The sequence below is a fragment of the Bidens hawaiensis genome, unplaced genomic scaffold (genome assembly GCF_021521415.1).
Source record: "Bidens hawaiensis isolate Kalapana, Puna unplaced genomic scaffold, B.hawaiensis_p1.1 tig00038378_1, whole genome shotgun sequence".
NCBI lineage: Eukaryota > Viridiplantae > Streptophyta > Magnoliopsida > Asterales > Asteraceae > Bidens > Bidens hawaiensis.
Genome location: NW_027496734.1, coordinates 130,706 through 150,438, shown reverse-complemented (window position 1 = coordinate 150,438; position 19,733 = coordinate 130,706). Strand labels below are relative to the sequence as shown.

The 19,733-nt window shown below is 34.7% G+C and overlaps 2 protein-coding genes and 1 pseudogene across 3 annotated transcripts; all 3 read right to left on the bottom strand.

Annotated features, from left to right (window-relative positions):
- Nucleotides 1-4,019: 4,019 nt before the first annotated feature.
- Nucleotides 4,020-5,603, bottom strand: LOC143590281 (basic peroxidase-like). Its single transcript, XM_077070809.1, has 3 exons — nt 4,783-5,603; nt 4,525-4,684; nt 4,020-4,420 (listed from the first exon to the last, which is right to left on the bottom strand). Exons 1-3 carry the CDS (start codon nt 5,185-5,187, stop codon nt 4,026-4,028), a joined length of 960 nt encoding a protein of 319 aa, XP_076926924.1. The 5' UTR covers nt 5,188-5,603; the 3' UTR covers nt 4,020-4,025.
- Nucleotides 5,604-9,601: 3,998 nt separating this feature from the next.
- Nucleotides 9,602-11,131, bottom strand: LOC143590287 (uncharacterized). Its single transcript, XM_077070813.1, has 2 exons — nt 10,400-11,131; nt 9,602-10,270 (listed from the first exon to the last, which is right to left on the bottom strand). Exons 1-2 carry the CDS (start codon nt 11,129-11,131, stop codon nt 9,602-9,604), a joined length of 1,401 nt encoding a protein of 466 aa, XP_076926928.1.
- Nucleotides 11,132-15,737: 4,606 nt separating this feature from the next.
- LOC143590280 (trans-resveratrol di-O-methyltransferase-like) lies at nt 15,738-17,450 on the bottom strand (annotated as a pseudogene). Its single transcript, XR_013145450.1, has 2 exons — nt 16,584-17,450; nt 15,738-16,352 (listed from the first exon to the last, which is right to left on the bottom strand). The product of XR_013145450.1 is annotated as a trans-resveratrol di-O-methyltransferase-like (transcript).
- Between the last annotated feature and the right edge of the window lie 2,283 nt (nt 17,451-19,733).

Genomic DNA, 19,733 nt, shown 5'->3' with positions numbered 1-19,733 from the left:
AAAAGGGGGGATTGGGTTAAGTGTGTGTTTTGATGGCGTAGGCTATGGTGTGGAGATGTATGAAAATGTAAATGATTAGGGTTTTAAGGGATATTTATACTCTCTTAAGCTCATGGACCTTAGGCCCATATTTCCTATTTTGTACATAATTAATTACATCTAATTAGTCTACTTATCCTTCCATCTTTATTATTTTACTATTTTTCTATTAACTCAAGTAAACTTTTCTATCTTAAATAAATAATATATTAATTATTTATTCTTAGAAATTTCGGGATGTTATATTATTTTCTCAAACGACTAATCATTTAAAGATTCCTCAGTCGTACAACTCTTTTGATAACAACTATTATGGCCCTCACAAACAAAATTATGTTGATTCATTTTACACATATGCTATTGATGATAGAGGTTACTAAAAAGATGGTTTGTATAGTCATGTTCCTTTCTAAACATCACCTTTCCCACCACAGCAATCGTATCATAGTTCTGATGAGTTCTATAAGTTCTCAATGAGAAAATGTTGTTTTGTTTATGGTAATTCTTCTCACCGGCACAGGCAGCAAAAAGAAATGAACAGTCAGTTTAATCAATCCCTGTCCAAAACTACTAGCGACTGATCGATCTGAAAGTACTGCCAGTGAAATGGACGTGAGATCCAATAATCGTGAGAGAGCTAAAAAACAGTTTTTGATAACCAAAAATGAAGGATCAAAAAGGGGTTGAAAGGTCGAAATTTCTAAAAACCCACAAAAAACAAATGAAAAGAGAAATCCAAAGATCGAGAGTTCCGAGATTTTGTTTTAAAACCAAGAAGAAGACGGTCCAAAAGTCAACTAAAAACAGAAAACATGATTCTTCATGAATTCCTAAGGACCGCTCTTCATATTCAGACTCACCACAACACTTCGTTTTTAAAGAAAATAAAATTAAATTTGGTGACTTCATAGGTGATCTTCCCGAGATAACTAAGTCTCGGGAAACCATGTCTAATTAGCTGTTAATGCGTATATGGTCAGTCAAGAAGGTCTGTCAAAAATATTTGGTACTTAGACAGTGGATGCAACAGGCACATGACATGAGACGAGTCCTTACTGTTTCACGTTCAACCGTTTGATGATGGACATGTTTCTTTTGCTGGAGACATGGGAGGAAACATAACGAAGAAGGGAAAAGTATCAAACGACATCTTAACCTTTGATGACGTTAACCTCATGGAACAACTTAATCATAATTTGCTCAGCGTTTCACAAATCCGTGACAAGAAATTCTCCACATTATTCACTGAAAATGAATATTTGTTTTTAAAACCAGGTTTTAAAGTTCCTGAAGAACGGATTTTAATAAAAAAGAATTGGAGACTAGTTAGGCCTAACTAGACGTGTATAGTTAGGCGGAATTCAAATAAAAAACAAAGTACGTAGGTGTGTGAACTAGTCAACACTTTCACATAATTCATATAATTGGCCTATATATTACGACCTGATAATTTTTATTAGATCAAATATATAAATAAATATATCACAAGTGGGTGATGTATGGCTGCCATTATGGAACAATGAACAAAGTACGTAGGTATATTTGTTGAGAGTATTTCCGCTACTTTAGCCATAAAAAGAAAAGGTTTTGTTCATATCATTTAATACACGACCAGATTGCCATTTCCAACGACAATATAATTAGTAAGATTGTCAAATGCACATGCACTTGAATCATTATGAAAGTACAAAACTTCGTGTTATCTTGAAAATATCGGATTGAATCATTAGGGTAAATCCACCAGACTTAAACTAAGTGGAAACTATGATTCAAATATGTGATTGTGTTGATAACTGTTAATCACATATGAGCGATGATTATGTACATAATACTATGTTTATTAATTACATTGTGTCTAATGTTAACCGTAAACAGTGTTCATCCCTGTAAATAGCGATGAAAGGTGTCGAAAGGTCAATCAAAAACATTTATACAATTACATTTACTAGCAAGGGCAAGCAAGGTGTCGAATTCACATGGAATTAGTAGAAAGTGCAAGTTTTATTGATTATTTAAATAGAGTGAACAAACGATGTCAACCGGTTTGAAATTTGATTTGGTTGTAAAACAGTTTGAGAAAAGTAACCAAACTCCAAGTTTCAGGTTGTGAAGCAACTAGACCAACTGATTGGCTTATTTGAAAAACTCGTTTGATTACACCTATAATCAAAGGACTAGATATTTGACCTTACTAATTGACAGAACTTAATGTGAACAATTCGTTTGGATGAATAATAACCTAATTGATTACCAGTTTTAGGATTTGATAAATATAAGTGATTTAATGGCTAAAGATCAACGGGTCAATGACTCTAAGAACTTAATCCTAAAAGTTTATGACCACAAATCAATAAACTGATAAAATCGCAAAGCATTCAATAATGTAATTACATAATTACTCTACTTGTATATATAATTACTCTACTTGATTCTCACGTTTAACACGTTAATTACATTTGTATTTGATCCAAACCCAATAAATATAAAAAAACTTCTGAAATGATACAATATATATATATATATATATATATATATATATATATATCCTGAAAAATAATTTATTTGTAATTTATCATATCCAAGTACTCCCTGTGAGCACTCACAACTCCCCAATCGACCGACCTGGCAGCGACTAGCAACTTCTGCAATATTGCACTATTGCAGGCAAGCGAAGGCCAAGAAACAACCAGTGGTTTGGAACATAAAACCGCAAATCTAAGTGTTGGTTGCGGCTTTTTAAAGATGTATGCGATATGATCTTCCAAGGATATAAATTGTAGCCTTAGCTTTCCTTGTGCAACTTTAACGCAAACACTTCAGCATGCTTTGTTCTTGAGTGAAAGATTGGATTATTAGTAAGGTAGGTTGAACCTAAATTATCAAACAAGGGAGTTGGAGTAGAAAGTATCCTTGCCCCAAGTTCTTTGAATAATGCTTCTAAAAAGTTAATTCAGCTACTGTGACGGTTGAGCTTTGTATTTAGATTATGTAAATGATATAGATACTATTTTATGTTTTCATACGATCCAGGAGATGGGGTTAAAACACATGTATATGGTGAGTCCCTTGTTGGATCGGCCGTCATTCGGGTAACCAACCTAGTTAGCGTCTGAGAAAGCAGACAGTGGCAAAGTTCCCTGTCAATGAACATCAGTGAATGTGACTGAAGGTGGGAGCTGGAGTTGTGACGAATTTGAAGACAATGATTGGTTGTTCCTTTTAAGTATCAAAGGATGTGTTTTGCAGCAGTTTAGTAATTCACAGAAAGAGTATGCATAAATTGGCAAACTTGTTTATTCCAAAGGTGATGTCCGAGAATGCATACGGTTGATTATATAAACAATGGTGTCAGAATCAAAATGTCAAAAACTTTTGGGAATTGATCATGCAAGAAGAGTAAGACTAGCTGCAACAACATGGCCGGTAATGACAGTGTGCGACGAAGTCATTTGCATCACTTATATGAGGTATGATAAGCGTTGAAAGAGAAGTAATAAAGTTAGCTAAAGGTCTAAATTCTCCCCCTCCCCCCACCCCCAACCCCCAAAAAAAATGAAAAGAAAAGTCAGTTTGAACTTGTTTGTTTAATTTTGGTATTAAATTGTCGTTCAACCATTTTGAAGAAAGTATCTATGTCCATTGGAGGATAAACATAGGAGCAGGATCTCAAACATTGCAATATAATAGATCAAAGTAACTGGGACTATAATAAGTACTGGAATTAGATAGATGTGACTTTGCAAACTTTCCCAAAGGATCCACAAGCACAACATGAAATGGGATATAAAGTTGTAGTTACAATTAAAGAACAACTGGAATACATAATTTCAAAAAGGCGATCGACATCCATAATACATGAAAGATAACTTTATTGTTCGTAATCAAAAAAATAATGAAAGCTTCCATAATACATGTGGCTCCAATGTGCTGCTAGTGATTAATTGTTGTAATCAATATCCATACATTATTACGTTTCATGTTCCTTATTAACTGGCAGCGGTGCAAAGAGTTCTTATCAGGCCACTAGTGCCGGTAAGGGTTTCAATTTCACTCATCCTAACCATGGCAGCAGCAAAATCAGAATCAAATGTTGAAGGATTGTCGATGTACTCAGTCACGATGCTATCAGTCGAGTCTCCACTAAAGAGTACCTGGTCTGAGGCAAGAAGGCCTCTCCTATCTCTTAGATTCCTGAAGTAGTTGTTGTCAAACGAATTTGGTGTCACCAAATCAAGTGGTTCCAAGTTTCCGTTGCCATTTGGTGAGTCCGCTGGGCAGTTGCTCCTAAGGTTGCTTGCGAAAGTAGCATCTATATCTGAGGCATTGTTGTATATCCTTGCCCTAAACGTAACGCATCGTGCCTGCCCAATTGTGTGAGACCCTGAAGGACATAAAACATTGTACATGTTTGATCATTCAATGAAGAAGTAAATAATATATGAAGCCTAGATAAGCTAGGAAGAAAATAATAGTGGATCTAATAACCTGATAAAGCAACCATGTCTCTTGGGCTGAGATTCTTTCGACCAAAGTTATCAATGAGTTGAGTTAGATCCATATTAGCTCTTGGGAGATCAGTAGTTGTCGAACTGAAACTGGGAGAATCTCTTCTTCCAAGTCTTACGGACCATGACGGACCCCCAACCTACATTTTATAATCATACACAACATTAATTTACCAGTGAAATAATTATAAACTTTAGGAGCATGTATGTAACTTATATATAGTTTACGAGGAATTACCGCCACAGAAGCATCACGAGCTGCAACAGCCAGTATATCTGCACATGAAACAACTCCAGGACATACGCTCTCGACAGCAGCTTTGGCATCATCTATGATATCATAACCCAACACACCATTATTAGCTTGTGATGCCTTCTCACTTCCAGTACCTTCTAGCAAAATAGATGCATCACAACCTTGAACGAAACAGTCATGAAAATGAAGGCGAATGAGTAAGGCTGCATTGCGACGATTATTTGACACCGCAGCACTAACGGAACTTTGAATGGTTGAGAGTGCGTTAGGGCATGTGTTATCATAAAAGGTGGTAGACAACTGAGCTTTGCATGGCATATAGTTCAATGAAAGAAGTAATATTAGTGTAGGAACCAAAATACTTCCAAATGACTTAGGATAACCCATATGACTAAAAGAGAGAAGCTTGATTTTGCCTCTTGTTTTGACAATAAGAGCTATGTGATTGACAACAGTCACGTACCTATTGCTATAAATACACAAAACAGGCAAGTCTGTTGAATAAGTCTTTATTTATCAACACTTGGAGGAAATAACTAAGAAAAGTATAAGCTCGTGGCAAGAATAATAAACTCATTTACTGCAGTTTTTTTTTGAATAAGTCCCTTTTGTCCTTTAAACTATACGTTTTGGTCTTCCATCACCTACTCCATGCATGCAATTAATCAACACTTTCATTTTATTATATAACGAACTAGTCTTTACGTACCAATAGTTTAGTATTAGATCAAGTCATTATATATCACAAGTGGATGATATATGGCTGCCATTATTGAACAACAAACTCAAGGGCTGTTTCCGACCCTATAGGGCTTTGGGGACGTCCAGGGCACGGTCTAGGTGAAGGCCTGAAATTTATATATATACATATAAATATCTTATCAATATTAATAAAGTGGCGGATCCATAAATTTTGTTCAGTAGGGGTAAAACGTAATCGGTAAAATTGATCGGTTTTAAACACTGTAGTCGAACTAATTACCAGTTATTTAATAAACAAAGTGGAGCTGAAACACGCTCTTTAGTACCTATCTTTCTTCTAGAAAGTCGTGATCAAAAAGGAAGATTATCTAAGGGGGTGTTTGTTTACCACTTAATGGTACCATTCAGAGGTTGATATCTGAATCGCTCAGATGCAAGACTGTTTGGCTTCTTCAATACCTACATCTGAATGCAATTTTGAAGGTCTGAATGGTTCAATTGAAAATGGAGTCTGAATGAGAAATAGGACCAAAATAACCCCTAAATAATGCAACGTTCCTTTCCCATCTGGACCCCTCCCAATCGACGGGCCTGCTGCTTCCCAATCAACCCTTAACCTCACAATTGACGGCGTTGCTGCTTCCCAATCAACCAGCCTTTCTCATCTGTAATCGGTAATCCCTCCCAACCCTTACCAGGTAATTTTTTCTAGAATAGCCATGGATGCGAATTTTATTTCCGAAATTGATTGTTCGTTATTTGTTCTCCCATCTACTAGTTAAGGTGTTTGTGTGTTTATATTTTATAACATGGACTATAGCGTATAGATTGATAGGATTTTGTCATAATTGTTGATATTAGGGCTCAATTCTAGAGATTAGGGATTCAATGGTGAAATCAAGCTGGACTGTCTAAAAACACATATTTTAAGACGTCGATAATAAGTTCTGAATAGGTGTGTTTGCGTCAGATTTTGACAGTTTTAAGATCAAACCGTAGCCAAATCATTAGTATCATATTTTGGTTATCAAAAGCCAAAACTGAATGGTACCATTAACGTTTGGTTCCGGTTGGTTTCATGGTTTTTCTAATATGTAATTTGCTTTGGATTATGACTTAAAAGAGTTTATGCTTTCTTTCAAAAATAAAAATATAACTAATTGTATGAGGATGTGATGACTCAATAAATATCATTGGATGGTGTGGCAGAATCGGTGGATGGAAAGTGTGAGGGTCTCTACTTGCAAACCGATGTTGCAGCCATGACAGTCTATTATACATATATGAGCCAAGTTGTTTTGTTATAACAAAAAAATTTATTCATTTTCAAACAACTTAAAATGTGAAATTATCTAATTCAAATGATGTGGTGTTGGTGGTTTAGTTGTAGTACTCTTGAAAAGCTAATATACTTGCTTATGAATATGAAACAAGTGAACATGTGGGTTAAAAACTTAAAATATGCGGTTTATTAGATGATTGGATTTCTAATTTATGCACTTTTGCTGGATGTTCATGTTAGTGCTAAGTGAAATGGGCCAAAATGCGTTGGAAATTACTTGTATGAAGTACAGTTTTAACAATTAAACCTCAAAAGATTTAAAAGATTATATTGTCTTTTAAAAAAAGGTTTAAACTTTTTGGAAAAAAATGTTACACTGGCCAACCTAAGCCAGACCAGTTACACGACCATCGATTTAGTGACCTCTAATTTTATAAATAATACTGGTACACCTATATTTATTTACAGGAGGTGGAGAAGGTAAAACCGTGATTCCCATCAGCTAAACCAAAGCATCAGCTCCGAAGAACATCCTTGAGCTCCTTTCTGATGGCTGATGAATCTGGCCAATGATCTTGAAGGTTTGGAATAACGGTTAATGTTTTTCGTTTGTGATCTTGGTATGAGTTATTGAAGTGGTTTTGCAGCAATGAAAGTGAAACGCTAGTATTTTGCTACTTTTCGGTTGTAGTTTGTTTTATATCTAGGTAATGTGACAGATTGTTTCAAGCAGTTTGTTGGTTGGTTAATATTGTCAAGAATGATCTTATGTACATTTGATGGTGTATGAGTGTATCGTTCGCTGACTTAACTTAAATTGTTCATTTAGAGACATGTGAAAACAACTTAAGCATTCACTAGTGCCCAAAAAACACAATGCAGATTATAGTGTGCATTCGTCTTCTGCATTCACAAGACACCCAAAAATCCCACTGCAAACACCTTTTCTAATCATTTTTTAAAATTTTATTAAATGTCATTTATATAATAAAATATGATTACACAAACTACATTACTATAGTAAGAAATTATATTTTAAAAATAAAATGGTTTAGATGGTTGTAAGCATTAAAAATACACCTTACGCAGCTTTCAACTTGAATATATTTCATTCAGCACGAAATAGTTCAGAGGGGTAAAATAGTCATTCTGCACAGTCATTCAGATGTCCAACCAAACAGCCATTTAGTCATTTAGCTCTTACTGGCTCAGAGTCTCTTAATCATTCAGACATCTTATTGGTTCAACACTTAATGGCTCAAGACTTGCCAAACAGCCCCTAAATAAACAAAAACTAGATTCGTAGTAACTAGTAAGACAACCTTTAATACCGGTCTTCTTTTATCAAATTAGGCTTTGAAGAGAAAGAATATAAAAGACTTGGGGCATATAAAAGACCTAGAACGGAGGCATATTGAATTCGAATCAATTATTACATGTAATCAATTAGATGTCAACACACTTGATTGCTGGATCAATCATGTAAAGACGGTGAACGTTGTCGAATTTCATTGAGCAAGAAACAAGTTGGGAATCTCCATTTACCGAGAAATTGTTAACCAACTATCTAAATTTAGTAAAACTCAACTACCGCCGCTATCCAACGAATGGAGTGAATTATAGGGTGATCAACCAAATGATGAGAAAGAATGTTGTTGGGCGTAATTTAGCTGGTTTGAGGGATAATGGGTTTGTAGCTGGGCAAGCAATGAAAAGGGCTGAAACGAAGAAGGTGGAGAAACATGCTAAAGCCTGCGAAGAGAACCAACATGTTTTTGTCCCTCTGGCTTTTGATACCTTTGGCTCCTTGGCACCGGAAGCTATCCGTTTCCTAACCAGGGTCCAACAGGTTGTGTATAGCAATGTGTCGACTCCAAAGGGGCAGGGGTATGCCTTTAACAGGTTAGGGTTTGCAATTCAGAAAGGGGTGGCGGCGCAGCTTGTTGCCCGCCTACCTGCTATGTTGATGTAATATCTATGTTTCTTATTAAATATATAATATAAATTTTATTTTGTTTTAAAAAAAATTTTTAGCAAAATATAACTACTAGCCATTACCACTTTAAGATATTTAGTAATAAACCGTTCTTACGATTTAAGATTGATCTTAACCTATATTGAATAGTTAATCAAATATACCTTATATGTGAAAAACACAATTTAAATTTGTGTTCACGTTTCATAGGTTAAGTAAACTTATTTTCATACAAATATGTACATATGTAACTGCTGGAAAAGGTATCTTCACTGTCATAACGGAGTGATTAAAGCATGTTGCCGGACATTGTGGAGAGAGTTTTAGGATAGGTTAACCATGTAACGACAAGGTCTTCGGGGAATAATTATATAATGACAAAATGTTGCCAGACGTGTGTTATGTTAGATCGTGCTATTCTCATTAATTACGAACAATCCAAAGTATATGTATAAATTTCAACGCACGTATCCCCGAAAAGCCTATTAACACAGGTTGATTGCTTCAAGTTCTGCTTTGGCATCATTGTTTTGTAGGTTGAAGCATAAAAGAGAATTTCATTATTGTTTTAAAAGTTAGTTAACTCACAACTTAAATACTGTTAATTGATTAAAAATGGATTATAAGGCAACTTCATAACTAAATATTTTTGAGGTCAAACAAATGATTGACTTGTATATTTCAATAACAAATGGCCCATAACTAGCTATTACAAGAGAACTAAACATGCTAACTGTAGTTCATAAGAAAAAAAAAAGTTACAAATACTGAACAAGAGACGGGTTGCTAAACTCAAATCCAGATTCAAGCGTTTGAAAGGAGCAGAGATGGTAGAACTGATATCAGTAGCTAGCATTCATCATTTGGTGAAGTGCAGGCTGCCCGGGCACTCTATTTAAATGATACTTGAACATAGTCTTGCCATCTTCATTTCTATGTCGTCTATAATGATTCGCAACATACAGACCATCGTACACAAACACCTCATCCTTATCAAATTTAATCTTCTTAATCACTCGGATTACAGCTCTCTCATCCATACTGTTCTTCAACGCCAGATTACCGCGTTTAAGTTCTTGATCTTCTGGTAGCGCTTTAGGGCCTAAGAATTTAAGACCACTATGACCACCATGACCACAGTATATCAACGTATCAGCAGACCCGGTCTCATTTGCGTACCGATGAGAGTCAACGATACTTATTGCCAAGTTTTTTCCTTCAATCCTGGTATAATCAATACCCGATTGAAGTTGGCAATGAAGACCGATCATCTTAAGCTGTGTCCGGTATTTGAACTTATCCCCGATTTTTACACCACATATGGGGCCTAAGCTCTTTACAGGCTCCATCCATTTCAGCATTTGTTTCGTATTTTTGACCGCTTCCAAAGGAACCCTCCAACGACCAATCATTTCCCCATTTATCTTCATTCGGTTTTCATGCAAAAGTTGGGGCTGGACTTGATCAAAGACATTCATAGCTTCTTTGATCTTCTCACGTTTCTCGTTTTCCTTTCGTGATGCAGTACTAGTCATCGTGACTTCTGATTTTTGGGCCTCACCATCTTTTGAGCCAAAAGAAGATTTCTTTCTGCGTAATTCTTCTGGTTGAAATCTTTTAGCCTCACCATTTGAGAAAACATTTTCAAAATTCTTGATCGGCTTTCCCCTTGATACATGAACGGTGGTGGTGACCTTTGGCTGTTGGTCGTGACCCGCTGTTAGAGGGTCCCAAAATTTAACCTTTCCAGCAGGCTTTGAGCTGGATGAAGGTTTGTTTCTGATGAACTCTGCATGTTTATAGCTTTTGAGTTTATCGTGCCCAAAGGATTGAGTTTTCAGCGAACTCTCCTTAATATTGACGTGCGAGTTGATCTTCGCAACGTTACTGTCTGCACCATTTAAAGGTTTCAATGGCTGCCTCACGGTTACAGTGGTGGTGACTTTAGGTTTATGGGCACCACCATTGTTTGAACTTCCGGGATCCCAAAATTTCACTTCACCACTTGGTGGTCTTCTTCCAGTAAAATCAGTGGGTCTACCAAATTTATTTGGCTTCAAGCTACTCATCAGTTTCTTATTCTCAACATCTGAGTGAACATTTGCCAAATTCTTCAATGGCTTTGTGTCTAATTCTTTGATTCCACAATTTGGAAGAGGGAAATTGTGAACTGTTTGCACCATCAGTTTTGGTTTCCTGATCAGCTTCTCGAGATGACGATCGCTAGAATCCTCATACGACCACTTTCTAGGAACCATCGGCACACCACATACGTGGCCTAAGCTCTTTACAGACTCCATCCATTTCACCATTTGTTTGGTTAGTTTGACAGCCTCCAAACAGTGAGCAATCTTTTTCCCCTTTATCTTCATTCTGTTTACTTGCAATATATTTATGAATATTCGTCAACAATTCAATCCTATAAGGCTATGTATGCATCAAATTTAGAGTAAAGATTAAAATCAAATGGATGATGACATTACTTAAGATGGCGTTGGTGGATAGTTTGAGTGAGTAAAATGGTGAATGGTTACGCCGCAGTGTGGTGATTTTAGTAGTTGTGGGGTGATTGTAGTGGTTGCAGGTTTTAAAAAGGAAGCCTTCGTATTTATAACGGATATAAATGCTTAATTGTGTTAACGGATACATTTTAAAATTTATTTAATTACCTAACGGTTACATATCAAATTTGAATTAAATTCTTAAGAGTGTTAATGGATACATTTTAAATTTTATTCAATTACCTAACGGATACATTTCAAAATTTGAATTGAATGCTTAAGGGTGTTAACGGATACATTTCAAAATTTATTCAATTTTGTAACGGATACATTTCAAATTATTTTTTATTCATTATATTACCATATAATCAATATTATTGGATCATTTTTTGTATATTTCAAAAAATTACGTAATTAGCTAACATATACATTTCAAAAGTTTTTTCAACTAGCTAACGGATATATTTAATTAATCTCTCGTTTTCTTCAGAAGATGGTTTTAACAGATACGCTTAAAAATTAATTCAATTACCTAACACATACATTTCAAAATTTGAATTAAATGTTTAAGGGTGTTAACGGATATATTTCAAAATTTATTCAATTTTGTAACTGATACATTTTAAATTAAATTATATTCATTATATTACCATAAAATCAATATTATTGGACCATTTTTGTAAATTTCAAAAAATTACATAATTAGCTAACATATACATTTTAAATTTATTCAATTAGTTGATGGATATATTTAATTAATCTCTCGTTTTCTTTACAAGATGTTAATATATTTTACTCAACGTTAAATTCAATTTTATATGTTTTATATAAGGGAATATTCCTAAAATAACCCAAATGAAGAGAGAGAGAAACAAAATGATCCTAAAAGTAACCAGATTCCAAAAATAACCCAACGAATTTGTACTGAGGCGACGCTTTGGAATTATAACCGACGGAATTGTAGAACCACTTAAAACTTGACACTTGGCATGAGTCTGACAAAAACGACCAAATTTTTGAAAATCTTGGGGTTCAGTCCAAATTTCTTATTTAAATTATTTTGTAAAAGGCAGTTTTTTCAGAAGGTTTTTTTATATTTCTTATATGGTCCGTTAAAATTCTATATTTCTTGAGAAAAGAGCTTATTGAATTTCGTCTTTCAAGACGCATTTTAAATAAATTTGTTCCAAGGAGATCATATTCTCATCTTTTGATTAAAAATTCTATACTTTTAATCAAGATTACAATATAGTAATTAGAGCATGTTTGGGATTGCTTCTTGAAATTGTTTATGGTTTTTTGGAGATGCAAACACCCCCTTAGTCTTATTAAGGTATGCATGACCTTGTTGGTTTAGGTCATAACAACACAAAAAATTAAAACAATAACTTAGCTAGGTATGATAATATTACATGTGCATACTTTATAATTCATCATCTTCCTCTTTTCCCCAATAATTTACAAACATCTCTCTGTGTATTTATGATTTTATATCCATAGGTTAGGACGGATGTCGTTCTGTTCTATACTTCTATGTATTAAACTGATGTAAACAGTGGTGTTGATGTTGCATAGGTGAAAAACTTACAGCAGAAACATGGCATCATTCATACTTGATGGTACCATAAATTGTCTGAACATTTCTTGACAAAAAGCATAAACATGACCAGGATGCCGGTCTTCGGCCATGCCTCAATTCCTCAAATCAATCAAGTTAATGTAATTTAATTGAAAACTAAACCATGCTCTCAAATCGATCAAGTTAACATAAACACGGTCCTTAGTTTCTTATTTGATTAACTCGTTCAGACCATATTGTGATTTTTCATTATTGGGTTTTTCAAGTTCTATTAGAGCATGTGTACTCTAATAACTTTATATTGATAGTGATTCACAATCTCTTATATAGATGTGCATTTGTTCAGTTATCACATCCTACTACTTTCCTTAAATTTGTGTTTCTTTGTACGATCCTGGTTAAGCCAAAAACATGATGTCCCCAGTACACTTGGTTATTCATCATCCTAGCTAGTGTCGACAATTTCTCACATTTTGGTTTATATGCTGAAAATTTTGTCATCGGGTCCCACGGCACATGCTTACTAGGTACCTCATCAGTTGTGTTCATTGTTGGCCACTTCTTTTGCATCTAGTCTTCAGATTCAGTGTCGTCTTTCTTTCCGTTTCCAAGACCGTACTGGGCGCTTTACCCATCCAAAAAGCCCCCAAAGCCCCCGGGCTCATCGCCCCAGGGTTCTTTGGGCTGCTTTGTGGCGGGGAGCACTTTCCACAAAGCGCCAAGTGTGGGTGTGTTTGGTCAAACTAGACGTTTGATGACTTTTTTTAATCCATTAATTTTCCTATATAATCACCAAAAACCCTACAAAAATCCTCACACTTTTATAAAAACTTTCTACAAATCCTGCAAAACTCACAGTTTTATAAACTTTTTACTCAAAACACCAACAAAATGGATTCTCCATTTTCCTCCGACATAATCATAGTTGGTGCCAGATTTGAACATAGAGAAATTCATACAAAAATGGTTTATAGTCAATAATGTCAAAATATTCTAATTAGATATGATGTGCTTTAAGGTGAGTGTTCGTGGGCGTGTACCTTAGATGAGGGTTCCCGGATTGGAAGACAGGTGTATACCAATGTGATAAATCTAGTCAGTAGTCCATTTGAAGGATTCATTGATCGTTCAAAAAATAAATAAATAATAGACTAGCAAACTATGAACGTAAAGATGAATAATAAATCAAACAATAGTTAAATAAAAAATTGACCAACAAACTTCCTACACAAACGATTATAGTAATTACTATTTATACAATTATGAACTAATACGTTTGTGATCTTCTTAACACTCATAGCCTGTGGTTACCAACGGCACACCTAAACTACAAGGTTGTAACGTTGGGTTTTGTTGCAAGCCATAACTATTCTAGTGTACCTTTTTCCACCCTAAATTATAGTTATTATGATGACCTTAACTTCTGACTTTTAGGAACCAGCCACTGATCGATGACCAATTGTTTTATGTAACATTATTTTAAGAACGTTTGAAACCATCTTCAATACATAGGTGAGCTTTTTTGAAACATGATGTCAAATGTTCATATTTATATTTATTTTAACGGCCCATGTCAGACTCACCCAATAACACCACCAACTATTGTTGGAAAACCTTTGTGTGCCATATTTCGAACTTGATACTTTAAGATTCTAAGCTTTAACCATCACTCTCATGTTATTAGACCAGAAGACCAACTATTTTCAAACCACATGCATCAGCTAGTTGGTCATTAACAACAAAATTGTTTAGTCATTTCATGGTTGTCACTGGACCATATAAGTTGTCAAAAAATGCATTTATTACAATTCAATTTTTCTATTTGATATAAATAAATGATTTGACAATTGATATGTTTTTAATGTATTGATATAAGTTATAAGTTATAAGAAAACATACGTATACAATTTTATATGTTTTTGTCTCGTATGTTTTAAAGAAACTGTCTCCACCAAATACGAAAAGTATTGTACTTGTATGAGCTATTGGGCAGTGATAACACGACTGGATCCACATTCCACACGTCAGTTCACACGTGGATTATTTGCATCTACATAAATTTACCCACAATTAGATTCTAATTCTTGCATTCTCCGTAGGAATCAACAAGTTCTCAATATCTAACGACCTCAAGTCCACAACTCGACCCGACATTGTTCCTGAAACACAACCGGCATCTTAAAAAGGAGAACAAAAATAATAAGAAAAACAACTGACAACTCCCGTCCAGGAAGAGTAAAGTGAAACGAGGAACAACGTCACGCATATCCAATTGCGATCATAATATGGAAAACTTAGTAGATAGGATGCCACAATTTATCATGCCCTTCTTTTTTATTTTTTCGGATTCATCTGACTCTTCTTGTTGGCGGTAGTTGTAGTTTGGGTATTGGAATTGAGGGTGTTGGTAGTGTTGCGGGTTATATAGGGGTTGTACATCGAGTTTGCCAAAAGAACGACGAATCCTTGAGGTTATATCGGTGGATTTGCAATTAGATGTGTGTTTTGATTTTGGTATTGGGATGGTGGAGTTGCAAACGGACCAAACCGTCTGTGAGACGGTATTTCTTGATTCGATTTGGGGTTACGGGAACTACTGGCTCTATTTTTTTTAAAAACCTTTAGCTCATCGTGATGGATCTATAAATTTTTAAAGAATGTTTAGGTGTAGGTTTGTTGACAGAAAAGAGAATGAATTCGAGTGTAAAAATTGTTAATTTGTTAAGGTTTATATAAAGTAAATTAATTATTCATTTTTAAATAGATGAACATTTGGAAATTGTCATATGACTGTCTGAATTTCAGAACGAGCGGTGCATGCACCCCTGTCGGGGTTTTATATTTTTGGGACTAGCCAATGAGGCGGTGTTCCCGCCAGGACCAAGTGGCACCGCTTCCCATCTTGAGGGTGGTTCACCGTTCACTGGCAAAGCTTCAATTGAACTTAGTTATGGCGGTGACCAAAATCACGAACCCAATACCACAAGGTCACCCTTACCTACTTTTCAGTTACCTTCACTTTTTTCATGTTCCTTATCTACACAAAATATTTATCACCACATAAAATTATAATAATAACATTGATTCAAATTAAGAATCCCATAAAAGGTTCCAAACATGCTAAGAAGTTTCATATTTTAGTACACTTAATGCTTACTTTATTTAAACCAGCTTTTAGTAATTTTGTTATGTAGGAAGCATGCGACTTAGCTAGGGGTAGACCTCAATGAGAGATCTTAACCCTAAAATCGGACTTATTTTGTAATCACTAAAGCCGGCATCAAGAAAGAGTCCTGCCCATTCTTTCTCGCTCCTCTCTCTTCCGGTCATCAAATTCATCATAAGCATATCAAAGAAAAGTTGAGTCTCGAGTAATTCATCCTCTCCTTTTTGAACCTTTACGACCATGTCTATGATGATTAGTTTTCCTCCATTCTCCTTGCTAGGAATAGCTTCTTTGCATTGCTTCAAAATCTTTATGAATTCTTCATCACTCCAATCATGTAAAATCCACTGTTTTTTTTTTCACAAATTAAACATAGATCAACATCAAAAGTTCTCATACACAAGCTTGTAGCCTAAAGAATAATTAATCTGAATTTTCTTCAATTTATTTCAGTAAAATATATGAATTAGAGCACGATTTTTATAACTTAAAGAAACTGAGCTTGGAAGATCGCAAATATGTATAAATTATCATCAAAACTATGCATAAAATAGGAACATGTGAAATATTAAGAATACCTTAAGCAAAACTGCATGAGCTTTAGGAATGGCTTCAAACATGTCTCCACCGACATAACTCAAGTTTTTTACTTCCAACCAAATCATCAACTACGTGAGGAAGATCAAGATTAATGCACATAGTATTGGGGAAAGATTTGGCAATGGCTTCGGCAAAAGTCCCAATACCACCCCCAACATCGACTATGGAATTTAACCCTTTGAAAACACCCTGATAACGTTAAAGAACGACGCTTGTAACGAGCTTTGCATCACTAGCCATGCCTTCATTGAAGAACTGATTAAGCTTCGGATCATGGCCTGCCAGATCCCAAAACATTGTGCCATGGGTTGTGTGAAAGGGGTTGACATCATCATTTTGGAACCATTTGCTCAAGTGTTGCCATGGGTCCATGAGCATTGGATCCAACATGGATAGCAAAAAGGGCCTGATGGTTAATGGCTCTTCTTTTAGAAGAAATCGAGAAGCAGGAGTGAGCATATAGCCTTCTCCTCCCTACTCATTATTGCATCCTTGTGTGGTGGATACACTTTGTTTCACAAAGAAACCAGAGTGAACAAGGATGCGCATAAGCCGATAGACACAATGAGTTCTCTCCTGTTTTATGGGGAGTGCTTTGACTAACTCGGAAAGCAACATTGGTGAACCGTGGCGGGCGATGATATCAAGTATGTATAGCTGAATGGCACATTTAAGTGACATGGACTTTATAAAGCTGAAAAGATGATTCCATATGTGAGCTTGAGAATCAAGTAGCTCTTTAGATAGCTCACCATTTAGCAATGCCATCTCTTTAGTTTTTCTACAATCTCTCTGTACCTGAGAGACAATCTGAGTATTTTACATTATATGAGCATAGAGACCCTTTCAATATATAGAAGAAAAAAAGTGACGACATCTGATTGAGATACCTTGGTAATCTAATAAAATGATTATTAGATATTCCATATATTTAACCTTCCCGTTTCACGTACTCGATCTACCATCAATAAAAAATGTTAAGTCATTTAAAAGTTTTTTGTTTGCTAAAATAACATGGAGAAATTCAACATACTCTTATAGTATCATAAAATTATATATTCAAATCAATTAACAATATATATATATATAGAGAGAGAGAGAGGTAGGTTAACGTACAATAATCAGTTATCATGCATTAGGTACGCGAGTTTTTGAACGTCGATGTTAATTTCACGCGGTGACAGTTTCGTAAATAACTCAAACAGTAGTTCGCGATCAAATTCATCGATTTAAAATCGATTCCGATCCAAATTCTGAACTCCTTAATCTATCTCATCCAATTTCAAAACTCTAATCACAATTTACAGTATGAAATCTCAAAAGTCAAACCCAAAATTGAAATAGAATGTCACTGAACATTAAAAATCTTCAAATTGATAAAAAAAATTGATAATTTAATCAATCGAATTGATGTGTAAGAGGCTTTAAAATCATCAATCGATTATAAAAATACAGATTAACACACTTAATTGAGCTATGATTATGGTTCATGTTTAAACGTTCTGCTCAAAGTTTAAACGTTCTGACCAAAATAAACACCAAAATGATGATTTAATCAATCGAATTAATGTGTAGAAGTATTTATATTCATCAATCAATTATGGAATTTCAGAAATATGCACTCAATCGAGCTCTGATTATGGTTCAAAATATTATGTTTAAACGTTCTGAAACAAAACTGAAGACCTATAAACGTTCTCATATGTTCAATGAAGTTATGGGTGTTAAAGAAAACGAACATCTTTAAACATTCTAATACTTTCTATGAAGTTCTGGGTGTTAAAAAAATGAACATCTTTAAACATTCTAAGAAGTTCTGGGTGTTCAAAAAGTTTAGAAGTTCTGAACTTCTAAATAGAACTTCTAAACAGAACTTCTAAACTAACAAAAAAAAAAATTAAACACTTGTAACATGAAATTGAACACTGAAATCACTTAATATAATCTCGTAATCATCAAAAAATTATCACTTGACCGTCAATTTGATCATCGATTCGATCATATGAACAAAATATGGAACGTCTGCAACTGGGCTTCAACAAATGGCGTATTTCAATTCAAAATCAATTGAAGTGTGTGTCTGCAAATGACGTCGGTGACGATGGTTGAATCGATGCAACGGTTAATTGGGATGGAAACAATTTGAAATAATTTACAAATTTGCCACCGCATGTTTTTTGAAATCTAGGGTTAAGGGTGTCGCGTACGTAATGTACGATAAACAATTTTCGTATTTGATCCTATATATATATATATGCGTGTGTGTGTGCGCGCGTGTGTTATCATTACGCTTAATTATTACATATAATTTAATTAAAGAATATGATTAATGATATATAAAAAAATAGTTTTAGTTATAACACCTAAAATAATCACATATATACAATTTCAAAGTTCGTTGTGCATACGCGTGTACACTACGCTTCTTAGTAAGTTGTACATTATTGATCATTTTATGGTACATTGTGCTTCTTAATTTGTATATATTTCACTTTACCATTTGGCTATGTTGAATCGCTCCACTTTCATACATGTCGTCCTCCACCTCATGTTTCATCCTCGTCTTTCTAAGAGCATCTCTAATGTTGCCATGATACATAGCTTAATGTTTGTTTTCAATTTAGGAAAGAAAAAATACACCCAATACTAATGATATCCAGTTTCAACTGACGATGTATTTGTTTGAATGTTTGTGAAGGGTTGATTCCTTCACATGAGATAATTCAGTATGTCTCAAAGTTCAATGCGTTCCACAAAGTGAATTTTGAATACAAAAGGTTCATATTTAGGAATATTAATCAAAAGATTGGTCAGTTAGTGTTTATTAGGGTTGAGCATTTTGTTCAAAATACCGTACTCGAACCGATTTAGCTTATTCGGTACGGGTATATATTGGTACTCATTTTTGTTGAATTTTGGTACAGGTACAGTCGGGTACAGGTACGGTTACAGTACGAGTATATTTGGTATTTTGTACATGTTTGGAGTATATAAATGTTTAATTGGGATTCTTCATATTTAATATATAAAATAAATTCTCCAACCATGTTATTATTGAACAAGTAGCAAATGTTTCTTCAAAATTAAATAATATAACATCCAAGACTCGAACCAACAAACAAATCACT

What these genes read in the sequence shown, in the direction of transcription:
- LOC143590281 (XM_077070809.1), bottom strand. Translation starts at nt 5,187, where the DNA reads ATGGGTTATCCTAAGTCATTTGGAAGTATTTTGGTTCCTACACTAATA. An exon ending in CTCGTGATGCTTCTGTGGCG is followed by an intron (nt 4,685 to 4,782) that starts GTAATTCCTCGT and finishes TATAAAATGTAG; the next exon opens with GTTGGGGGTCCGTCATGGTC. An exon ending in AGACATGGTTGCTTTATCAG is followed by an intron (nt 4,421 to 4,524) that starts GTTATTAGATCC and finishes TATGTCCTTCAG; the next exon opens with GGTCTCACACAATTGGGCAG.
- LOC143590287 (XM_077070813.1), bottom strand. Translation starts at nt 11,131, where the DNA reads ATGAAGATAAAGGGGAAAAAGATTGCTCACTGTTTGGAGGCTGTCAAA. An exon ending in CGATCAAGAATTTTGAAAAT is followed by an intron (nt 10,271 to 10,399) that starts GTTTTCTCAAAT and finishes GCATCACGAAAG; the next exon opens with GAAAACGAGAAACGTGAGAA.